We start from the raw sequence: 12292 nt of genomic DNA, 5'->3' as shown, positions 1-12292 counted from the left end.
ACTTTCCTCATTCCTGAAGAAGGGCTTATGCCCGAAACGTCGATTCTCCTGTTCCCTGGATGCTGCCTGACCTGCTGCGCTGTTCCAGCAGCACATTTTCAGCTAACACTATGAGCAATTTAGCATGGCCAATTCACCTGGCCTGCACATCTTTGGACTGTGTGAGGAAACCGGAGCACCCAGAGGAAACCCACGCAGACACGGGGAGAATGTGCAAACACCACACAGACAGTCACCCGAGGTTGGAATCGAACCCGGGACCCTGGTGCTGTGAGGCAGCAGTGCTAACCGCTGAGCCACCATGCTGCTTTGTGTGGGTAGTTCCTGCTCAGTATGACTTTGATCAGAAGGACATGGACTAGGTTTGCTGTCTGGATCTTGGGAATCTCTGCTTGGTCGTGGATATAAAGGTATAAGAGAAACACACAGGCCATGGAAACAGGTTCATAAAATTACCAGAGGTATAGATAGGGCTGACAGTTAAAATCTTTCTCCTAGAATTGAAATATCTAATACTATGTGGGCATGCATTTAAGGTGAGGGGGGAAAGTTCAAAAGAGATGTGGGGGCAAGGCAGATACAATAGGGGCATTTAGGAGGCTTTTAGGTAAGCTCATGAAGCAATCAGTGGATGGATATGGACCAAGGCCAGGCAGAAGGGATTAGCTTAGCTTGGTGCCATGTTTGACACAGTATTGTGAGCCTGTTCCTGTGCTGTTCTAAGTTCTAAGGATGCTGGGGAGAGAAAGGCCTGGTTTAGGTCCTGACTGTCAAAGGGAGAGAAATCCTAAGGAAGGAACAGGGTAAAAGTTGGACTTGGCAATGAGGCAACTCAGGTCATTACAGAAGTAGGTGTGAAACAGATTAGTACTTCCACTTTGTATCATTTCTGAATGAGGATGAGCTCAGTTCCAAACAATAAAATGCTTTATAAAAATGTATCTGTGCTTCAGCAATATAAAACTGCAGGATTTACAATAAAGAATGAGGGCATTCAGCATATTGCCTGTACCCTCGCTGAAAGACCTCTTCATCCTATTAGAATTTCAGAACAGTGCAACGCATCATGAGGCCACAGAGCAATTCAGTTGGCTCCACTCCCTCACTTTCTCCCATAGTTATAGAGATGTACAGCATGGAAACAGACCCTTCGATCCAACTCATCCATGCCGACCAGATATCCCAACCCAATCTAGTCCCACCTGCCAGCACCTGGCCCATATCCCTCCAAACCCTTCCTATTCATATACCCATCCAAATGCCTTGTAAATGTTGCAATTGTACCAGCTACCACCACATCCCCTGGCAGCTCATTCGATACACACACCACCCTCTGTGTGAAAAAGCTGCCCCTTAGGTCCCTTTTATATCTTTCCCCTCTCATCCTAAACCTATTCTCTCTAGTTCTGGATTTTTCTACCCCAGGGAAAATGCCTTGTCTATTTATTGTATCCATGCCTCCTCGTGATTTTATAAACCTCTTTAAGGTCACTCCTCAGCCTCTGATGTTCCAGGGAAAACAGCCCCAGCCTATTCTGTAGTCCTGCAACTTTTTTTCTTGGCCATGTATTTATCCAGTTCCCCTTTCAAATGCTTCTGTTCAATCTATTTCCACTGCCCTCGGCTGGAAATCCTAACAACTTGCTGCGTAGAAACTTTTTTTTCTCATTTTGTCTCTGGCTCTTTTGTAAATCACCTTAAATCTCTCTCCTCTTTGACCACGAGAAACAGGTATTCCTTATTTATATTTATCTAAATAAAAACAGATAGACCTGCGGATGCTGTAGATCAGAAACGCATATAAGCAGAAAATGCTGGAAAAGTTCAGCATGTCTGGCAACATCTGTAAAGAGAAATCAGAGTTGAGTGACCTTCCTCAGAACTGAGTCCTGGATGCGGGTTCCAGGTCAACGGACCTGAAACGTTAACTTCGATTTCCTTTCACAGATGCCGTCAGACCTGCTGAGCTTTTCCGGCATTTTCTGGTCTTGTTTCACACTTTTATCCAAACCACTTTTCGGAGGAACGCATTGCCCTGCCAGTCTATTGCCCCCAGTGTGGGAAAAAGAATGCAGAGGGTGGAGTCTGAGGTTCAAAGCCCTGTTTGGATGAACAAAGAATTCTGCTGCAGGTTGTTGTGGGAATTTGCAGACTGTCGTCCTGGTGTTTAGTTTGGTTACTGTGACCTGTGTGCGATTATTCTGAGTTCGCAAAGCAGGCTCTGAGCTTTGGTTTGATGTTAGATGTGACTTTGCCAGCTGGCATTCTGTATGAGGTGGATTGCCAAAGCCATAAATTAGTAGCTCGTAGGAGCTCTGCCCTCGCCCAAATGAATTCGACCAGAACCCCATGTGACTTTATGCGTGATTCGCAACATCAAAAAACCTCTTTGGTGGGTTAAATGTGATTTGACAGGAACAGGGTGGTCAATGACCAAGTAGATCCATGACCTTCCACATGATCTTCTTCCCATGTGGATGATCTATTCCTCCAGTATCCCATCACTCCCTTCTCCCTCATGGCCGCATCTGGAGCAGCCTCTTCTCGTTTTCTAAAGACAAATGGGGGACTCCTAAGATGGATGATCACACAGGGAATGTAAGTACGTGTGACGTAAATTAGGAATGTCCATTAAGGTCTTACAAACTTATGTGGATGCCTCATCGAAAGTATTCTATCTGGATGCATTACACCTTGGTATGGCAAGTGCCCTTCCCAAGACTGAAAGGAACTCCAGAGCTGTGAACGCAGCCCAGTCCATCACACAAACCAATCTCCTATCCATTGACTTCACCTACACCTCCCACTGGGAAAGCAGTCAACATAATTAAAGACCCCTCCCGCCCACCCAGTTATTCTCTCTTCCACCCTCGTCCATCGGGCCGAAGATATAAAACGTTTGTATACACATACAAACAGATTCAAGAACAGCTTCTTCCCCGCTGTTGGCAGACTTTTAATGGACCTGTTTAATGTCAATGTTTATCTCTTTCTCACTCTATTCTGTTACCGCGATGTATTTGTATGATAGGATCTGCCCATAAAGCCTGTAGACAACCCTTTTCCCTGTACCTCAGTACACATGACGGTAATAAATCAAATCAAGTGTTGGGGTGTGAGGGGGAAGCAGTGGGTGAGGGTTGTCTAAAATGATAACCCAACACTGTCCTCCGTCCAACCCCCAAGACCATCCCCCCCCATCCAAAATGGCAACTTCTTGCAGCCAAGTAGCACAACGTTCTCCCACCTTACCAGAACCTGAAGTAATTGTGGTCCAGGCAGGGATGTGTGCTCAAGCAATCGTTCATCAACAACTGGAAGGCCTCACCAGGCTCCAGGCCAGGAATGTGGAGCTTAGGCCTTCTCACCCAGAACTAAATTTGTGCCAAGGCAGATAGTTAGTGATGAGGCTCTGGTGCACCACCGTTTCTCAAAAAATAGTTCCCTTCCCATCTCCAAGTCTGCCACCGCTCGGCCCAGAAAATGTAATTAACATCCATTCTACCAAAATACACCCCGCCTCCAAATACCCTCTGGGTCCCAGAACTGCATCGCTCCCCTCCCCCACACCCTGGGCCCAGACTGGAATTCCAACATCCACTGCTCATCCGGGAGAGAAGTCCAGATTTCCATGACCCTTTGTGTGAGGAAATGCTTCTGAAAAATCACTCACTGAATGGTCCCAACTCCAGTGTTAAAGTTCTGTCACCTTGTTGTCCAATGTTTCAGAACCTGGATGGGGATGTGTACGAGAGGCTACAAGAATACTTCACCCTCGTCAGCAAGACTGAGATTGACGCTTGTCAGTCGGGGCAGGAGTGTTTCCGGAGTGTTCTGGAATCCTCCAGTAAGGTAGTAAGCTTTTAAACTTTCCATCTGTCTTTGAAAAGTGTGCAGTTTCTTTAAGTGAATCTCTCACATTGTGGTCAATGCTTATTTGCAGAGTCATACAGAACATTTGGCCTGTCGGGCCTGTTCTGGATCTTGTCAAAGTGTGATCCAATTTTGAATCACACGTCAGTGTTGTACAAATACATGTCTAATAGCCAACCCATTGCAATGACAGAACCACAATGTTTCTGTTACCTGCAGATTCTAAGTTCAGAACCCATCTCAGCAGTTTGAGAATTTTAATTCATTGTGTAAATTAAGAAAAATTAAATGTGGAATTTGATGTAGGTTTGCTCGCTGAGCCTGAAGGTTCATTTCCAGACGTTTCGTTACCCTACTAGGTAACGTCTTCAGTGGGCCTCAGGCGAAGCAATGCTGAAAATTCCTGCTTTCTATTTATATGTCTGGGTTTCTTTGGGTTGGTGATGTTGTTTCCGGTGGTGATTCCATTTCCTGTTCAGGGGGTGGTGGATGGGGTCTAACTCGATGTGTTTGTTGATAGAGTTCCGGTTAGAATGCCACGCTTCTAGGAATTCACGTGCGTATCTTTGTTTGTATCCGAGAATGGATGTGTTGTCCCAGTCGATCCTACATCCAAAACATCAACCTGAGCTATAAATCTTCTCAAAACTCGTTAAATGTGGAAATACAAACAAAATTGTGTCGGTAGATGGGAATATGAAGCTGTTGGATTGTTTTAAAAAATTAAATTGGTTCACAACTATTATTTCAGGAAGTCTTGATTTGGTCTGGTCTACTCATGACTCCAAGCAATGGGGTCGATTTTTAAGACCACTCACTCTGTTTCAACCCCATTTCCAGCACTCCAGAGCTTATTGCATTTACATTGCGCCTGTCACAACTTCCAAATATCTCAAAGTACTAAATAATTTTCAAAAGTACATGTAGGAAAGACAGCCAAATTGTTCACAATGAATAGTGATAATAATAACCGGGTAATCAGTTGGAGATGTTAGTTAAGGAATATACATTGGCTCCAGATACCTGGGAGAACTTTCCTGCTCAGATTCATACACCAGTCACAAGATCTGTGACCTCCACCTCTGAATACTGAAAGGGCTATATCAACAATGTTTCAGTACTATCCAACTGACAGTGCAGCACCCCGTGCCCAGGGGCAGTGCAGCACCCCGTGCCCAGGGGCAGTGCAGCACCCCGTGCCCAGGGACTGACGGTGCAGCACCCCGTGCCCAGGGACTGACGGTGCAGCACCCCGTGCCCAGGGGCAGTGCAGCACCCCGTGCCCGGGGCAGATGGTGCAGCTCCCCCTGTCCAGGGACAGTGCAGCACCCCCTGCCCAGGGACACTCAGTGCAGCACCCTCTGCCCGGGGACAGACCGTGCAGCACCCCCTGCCCAGGGACAGTGCAGCACCCTCTGCCCAGGACTGACAGCGCAGCACTCCCTCAGTACCTCAACAGATGTTCTGCTGACGTCCTCACTCATTGTCTGTGGCATCTTGCTGTGTAGAAAATGGCCGCCTTGTTTGTGTTAGTGGAACAATGGTTGTTACATTGCAATGCGTTCTGGCAACAACAACTTGCATTTGTGTAACTCCTTAAAGCAGCAAACTATTTTCAGGTTTTACTGGAGCCAATCTGAAACAAGGTTTCTCACTGAGCCATAGATCAGGTCATCAAACATTGTCAAAGACGGTCAGTTTTAAGGATTGCCTTGAAGGAGGAAAGAGAGGCAGAGAGGAGGAGAGATTGAAGGAGAGAATTCCAGAGCTTAGGATGTAGCCAACTGGAGACACTGACCTTGGATTGTTGGACTGACTAAAGCCTGAAATGTCTATGAGAGACCAGAATTGGGGAGGGTGGGTGGTCACCATTGTTTCAGAGGAGAGCAGGGCTAAAGGAGATGACAAAGATGGAGAATGGTGAGGTTCTGTGAGGATTCTAACACGAGATTGCGAAGGCGTGAAAGTGAGCACAGGGGCGATGCATGAATGAGACTTGCCTCATGTAGTGACGGGGCAGTATGGTTGTTGGCTTCGGGACAGCCGAAGGATATGGAGGTGGAAGGCAGGAGGCCAGCGGGTGATGCATCCCCACGATGTCTGCAAGATGTATCAGGCCTCAATGTAAATCCAAATCCCCGTGTGGGAGCAGGTCCAGTTCCTTCAGCTGACATCACGAGTACACAAAATGAGGGTCCTCCTGTGCTCCCCCTGCAGATTTCCCGGGACTACGACCTTCAGTTATTCCTCCAAGAGAACCCAGTGTTTACGGAGCCCTCTGCGTTTGTCTTCCAGCCAGCTGGTTCTGACAAGGTAAGCCAGTCAATGAAGGGATAGAGTTTGTTCCCACTAGTTTAGGCTGCTTTACCTCCCACAGCATCCTAACCGCAGTCTGTGAGCCCTTTGAGTGACTGAGTTCCATGTAGCTCATCGGCCGGAGTAAGTTCTCAGGGTAGGCGCCTCACTGGCAAGGTGGGTACTTTGCCCGTCCCATGTTTCCCTGTGACAGTGTGGTGAGCTGCTACCTTGAACCCACTGGCCTGCTCTTTCGGGATGGCACTGTGGAGCTGAGTGAGTGAATATTCCACCAGCCGCATCCAGGAGGAGGATTGTGAGGCTGTGAGGGGTCCCCTGATGAGCTGAGCCACTTGTCAAACCTCCAGGGGTCACAGGATTAGGAGGAGGCCATTCGAATCCTCAAGCCTGTTCCGTCAATCGGTTAGAACGTAGGCAGGGGCCTGTACTCTAGCTCCATTTAACCACCATTTGTTCCATAGCTCTACATGTGGGCGGCATGGTGGCACAGTGGTTAGCACTGCTGCCTCACAGCGCCAGAGACCCGGGTTCAATTCCCGCCTCAGGCGACTGACTGTGTGGAGTTTGCACGTTCTCCCCGTGTCTGCGTGGGTTTCCTCCGGGTGCTCCGGTTTCCTCCCACAATCCAAAAGATGTGCAGCTCAGGTGAATTGGCCATGCTAAATTGCCCGTAGTGTTAGGTTAGGGGTAAATGTAGGGGTAGGGGTATGGGTGGGTTGCGCTTCGGCGGGGCGGTGTGGACTTGTTGGGCCGAAGGGCCTGTTTCCACACTGTAAGTAATCTAATCTAATCTAATCATATCCTTACACATCAAAAGCTTACCATTCAGTTTTCAGTTGACTCCCATCGTGAGTAAATTTGGGAGGGGGGGATTTCCAGATTCCTTCCGTCCAGTTTGATCTTAGAATAGGATAACAAATCAGCACAATATTGAGGGCTGAAGGGCCTGTACTGTGCCAAACTGTTGTAAGTCTCACTCTGAGGAAGTGTTCTCTGATATTACCCCCGAGTGGATTTGCTTGAATTTTAACGTAATGCCCTCCACAACGCCCCCCCCAACACCTTGCCTCTTGTTCAGCCACCCCCTACTTGCCCAGAGGAAACAGTTTCTCTCTATCTACCCCATTATCGCCTCCTTCACACATCCTAAATACTCTGACAGGTCACCCTGTATTCTTCCCAAGTCGAGCCCATGAAATTATTCCTCCGAGTTTGACTGTTCGATCCCCATGACTCTACTCTGCATCCAGTCCAAGGCTATTGTGTCCTTTGCAATGAGAGATGTCCACAACGAAAAACAGTTCTTCCAGGTGGGCTCTGAACAAGGCTCTGTCTGTCTGGTACAGGCCTCTGCCTCATCTGGTTATCCTTCAGATGGTGCTGGTGGTCACTCTGTTGATAAGTGAGAACTCCCTCACTGCTGGACTGTCCAACCCTCGCAGTGGAGGAAGGGTCAACACTATGAAACAGTGTGTTGACTGACCAATGTCATGTGTTCCAATGGTGGGGTTTGAACTCCCAACTCTAGGCTGTTTTGAACCCCCCCCCCCCTTCCTCTTTTTGTATTCTGTTAGACATGATCGCTGATCCTCAATATACAGATTATTAAATCCACTGGAGCAAAGATGATCTGGAGCTGATTTCCTGTGGTCAGCCGTGTTCTCAGCAGCCAGTTACTAATTGACTCCCTGTGTATTTCATAGGTTTGCCGATTGGAAATACAGCCCGGTGACAGAGACAGAGAGTCCAGTCTGGACAAGGAGGCACGCAAGTGGGCAACTAAACTGGCAAATAACCACAAAGTCATCGCCCATGGCGAGCGGGTCAGTGAGAGTGACTACACAACATTCCTGTTTGCTGATGCTGCTAAGTTCATTGTCTGGAAGAAAATGTCTTCTCTTTACAATCTCCACACACCATCTGATCTCATCTACAATTTCCACATGATATATGATAAGATTTATGATCTTCACAAGGTGTGGAATACAGTTTGTGAGCTCGACCCATTTCCAATGTACTCTGCTGTCTGTAAAAGTTACACTATCGCTCCATTACCTCCACTCAATCATCTACACATGCGATATGATTATTGTATGTCTTCCACATGCTATACCATTGCTCTGAGGTGTTCACTCCACATGCTATATGACCTTTCTACAATGTCCATATGTTATATGATTGCTCTATAATCTTCACATGCTATAAAATCCGCTGTATGTATTACATGATTCCTCTGTCCAGTACAGTTTGCACTGTGTCCTCAACAGGCTGTATGATCTGCTGTGGAATGGCCTTACACTATCTGATGCACTTTACTCTTCCTTTCAGGTTTTACGCAATTTAGATCAGCGAAGGAAGCTCGCATCTGAGGAAGAGATTTCAGGTGTTGAGGCCAAGATGGAGGAGGTTAAGGAGAGCATCAGGAAAGCAGAGGTGATACCAGGAAGGTCATGAATCCAGAAGGTCTTTCTCTGAAGGTTTTGTGAATATGGAACTGGCCCAAATAATGTGGCAGCAGAGAGCTGACTTCGTGGAGATACTGTTACCCTCTGTACACTACTCATTCCTGTGACCCAGGGAGGGACTGTTACTCTCTGTACACTGCTCATTCCTGTGACCCAAGGAGGGACTGTTACTCTCTGTACACTACTCATTCCTGTGACCCAGGGAGGGACTGTTACTCTCTGTACACTACTCATTCCTGTGACCCAGAGAGGGACTGTTGCTCGCTGTACACTGCTGTCATTCCTGTGACCCAGGGAGTGACTGTTACTCTCTGTACACTACTCATTCCTGTGACCCAGTGTGACTGTTACTCTCTGAACATTACTCATTCCTGTGACCCAGTGTGACTGTTACTCTCTGAACATTACTCATTCCTGTGACCCAGGGAGGTACTTTTACTCTGTACACTGCTCATTCTTGTGACCAAGGGAGTGACTATTACTCTCTGTACACTGCTCACTCCTGTGACCCAGGGAGGGACTGTTACTCTCTATACATTGCTCATTCCTGTGACCCAGGGAGGGACTGTTACTCTCTGTACACTGCTCATCCCTGTGACCAAGGGAGTGACTATTACTCTCTGTACACTGCTAATTCCTGTGACCCAGGGTGGGATTGTTACTCTGTACACTACTCATTCCTGTGACCCAGGGAGGGACTGTTACTCTCTGTACACTTCTCCTTCCTGTAACCCAGGGAGGGATTGTTACACTCTGTACACTGCTCATTCCTGTGACCCTGGGAGTGACTGTTACTCTACGTACACTGCTCATTCCTGTGACCCAGAGAGGGACTGTTACTCTCTGTACACTACTCATTCTTGTGACCCAGAGACTGACTGTTACTCTCTGTACACTACTCATTCCTGTGACCCAGGGAGGGACTGTTACTCACTGTACACTACTCCTTCCTGTGACCCAGGGTGTTACTGTTACTCACTTTGCACTACTCCTTCCTGTGACCCAGGGAGGGACTGTTATTCTCTGTACACTACTCATTCCTGTGACCCAGGGAGTGACTGTTACCCTCTGTGCACTACTCATTCCTGTGACCCAGGGCGTGACTGTTACTCGCTGTGCACTACTCATTCCTGTGATCCAGGGAGGGATTGTTACTCTCTGAACCTTGCTCACACCTGTGACCCAGGGAGTTACCGTTACTCTGTGTACACTACTCATTCCTGTGACCTAGGGTGTGACTGTTACTCACTGTACACTACTCATTCCTGTGATCCAGGGAGTGACTGTTACTCACTGTACACTACTCATTCCTGTGATCCAGGGAGTGAATGTTACTCTCTGTGCACTACTTATTCCTGTGACCCAGGAAGTGACTGTTACTCTCTGTACACTGCTGTCATTCGTGATGGGATAGAATGACCTTTGCTCTTGGCAGTGCTCACCCTTGCACTGGGATGGGATCCACAGTGGGCGGTATTGCCCGACATATAAAGTGGTGGTCCTCCCTGTGTACAGCAAGCAGGGGATGGGATGGCGATGGGGAACCGGTCTCCAGGCTCCAGCAGCTGTTAAAGGCTGGCTGTTTAACCCCTGCAGCTCATTAGCTATGGGAACCTGGGTACTGATTTCAGGCTAGCTTCCCTTTACAACCCACTGCATGGCACCACATTATGAATTTTGTTTGTTGCTCCCCTGCCCCCTCTCCCTTTGCCCCCATCTCCCCTTAACCCCTCTTCCTCTGCACCCCCTCTCCACCACCACACCCCCTCACAGCTCTGGAATTTCAAGCTTACCTTTTCAATTTTAGGGGAATAAATCTTTGACTGCACCTGAATTATCATCCAAGTCTTCTGCTACTGGATTTCTTGACAATTGTCAATTTAGTTTATCTGGGCCAGATCCAATCTGTCAAGTTAGAATTAATTATTCCTCCTCTGGATACGTAGCTGTGCTTCCCCAGAGCAAACCCATGGTAGATGGATCAGTGTCTCCTCAATGCTCTCCGACTGATCGATTCCCTACTGTGTGGAAGCAGGCCATTCAGCCCATGGAGTCCATATGACCCTCCGAAGAGCATCCCACCCAAACCCACCCTACCACCTTTCTTTTCCTATGACTAAACCACTTTAGCTGAACATTACGGCCAATTAGCACAGCCAATCCACCTGACCTGCACATCTTTGGACTGTGGGAGGAAACTGGAGCACCCGGAGGAAACCCACGCAGACACGGGGAGAATGTGTAAACTCCACGCAGACAGTTGCCCGAGGTTGGGATCGAACATGGGACCCTGGTGCTGGGAGACAGCAGTGCTAACCACTGAGCCACCACGCTGCCCCTGATACCAGATCCATTTGGCCCACTTCAGATCCAAGGGCCAGGTCTAGCAGTGCCTCCTTTCCCTGGATCAGTCCTGAACAATGACATCTTACTGTTTTTTCCTCAGACAAGCAAGTTGAAGGCGGATTCCCGCCTGAACCTGCTACGCGAGGCTGGCCTAGAGGTGGACACTTGGTTGGTCAGCACCATGAACCAAGCTAGTGAGGAGCTGGAGAGAGAGAGAAAGCTGAGTGAGGCCCGAGTGTCGAATGGAGGCCTCCCAGAGGTGAGTGAGCTCCAGGCTGTAGTGCTGTCAAGCCCCTGTTATTATAATGTGTCAGAAATGGACCACTGTCTCCAACAACAACAGCAACATCACTCTCATCAAACTGACGCGGCAGCAGCCTCCGCATCAGCGAGGGGCTGGGTCTGCTCTGTCTGTCCGTGCTATGGCGGTGGGACAGTGGCTTGAGATGTCTTCAGCAGCAGCAACATGCTGGGTCTGATCCGGAAATCCATGTTCTGGAGGCGGTGGCATCCCATAGCCACCCCAGAAAGCCAGGAGCCAGGGAGGGAAAAGACCAACTTTCTCCTAAGTCACTCAATTATTTCTTTTTATAATTTCTATCATTAAAATGGCACCCAATTGTGGTGACTTCTACAGATCTCATTGTATTTTCATAAATACAAATGAAAATGGATTGTTATCTATTCTATCTCACACTTTCACCTTTCTCTTTCACTTCCCTCTGTCTGTCCCTTTCTGACTCCCCTCACCATCTCATTTGTTTTTCCTTCTTGTCCTCTCCAATTTACTACATCCCTCCCTCTCTCTGTCCCTCCCTCTCTCTGTCCCTCCCTCTCTCTGTCCCTCCCTCTCTCTGTCCCTCCCTCTCTCTGTCCCTCCCTCTCTCTGTCCCTCCCTCTCTCTGTCCCTCCCTCTCTCTGTCCCTCCCTCTCTCTGTCCCTCCCTCTCTCTGTCCCTCCCTCTCTCTGTCCCTCCCTCTCTCTGTCCCTCCCTCTCTCTGTCCCTCCCTCTCTCTGTCCCTCCCTCTCTCTGTCCCTCCCTCTCTCTGTCCCTCCCTCTCTCTGTCCCTCCCTCTCTCTGTCCCTCCCTCTCTCTGTCCCTCCCTCTCTCTGTCCCTCCCTCTCTCTGTCCCTCCCTCTCTCTGTCCCTCCCTCTCTCTGTCCCTCCCTCTCTCTGTCCCTCCCTCTCTCTGTCCCTCCCTCTCTCTGTCCCTCCCTCTCTCTGTCCCTCCCTCTCTCTGTCCCTCCCTCTCTCTGTCCCTCCCTCTCTCTGTCCCTCCCTCTCTCTGTCC

General features: G+C 48.6%; 1 protein-coding gene across 2 annotated transcripts in view; it reads left to right on the top strand.

Moving 5' to 3' along the window:
- The window catches only part of LOC122556475 (F-BAR and double SH3 domains protein 2-like), a 67341-nt gene that overhangs the window by 36792 nt on the left and 18257 nt on the right, over positions 1–12292 (top strand). For both annotated transcript variants that reach the window (XM_043703139.1, XM_043703140.1), the window contains exons 9-13: positions 3730–3852; positions 6091–6186; positions 7893–8012; positions 8518–8622; positions 11101–11259. In XM_043703139.1, coding sequence (XP_043559074.1) covers positions 3730–3852; positions 6091–6186; positions 7893–8012; positions 8518–8622; positions 11101–11259 — 603 coding nt within the window. The remainder of the gene's footprint in view (positions 1–3729; positions 3853–6090; positions 6187–7892; positions 8013–8517; positions 8623–11100; positions 11260–12292) is intronic.

This window comes from Chiloscyllium plagiosum, chromosome 14, assembly GCF_004010195.1.
Source record: "Chiloscyllium plagiosum isolate BGI_BamShark_2017 chromosome 14, ASM401019v2, whole genome shotgun sequence".
NCBI lineage: Eukaryota > Metazoa > Chordata > Chondrichthyes > Orectolobiformes > Hemiscylliidae > Chiloscyllium > Chiloscyllium plagiosum.
This window is presented reverse-complemented; position numbering and strand designations above follow the sequence as displayed.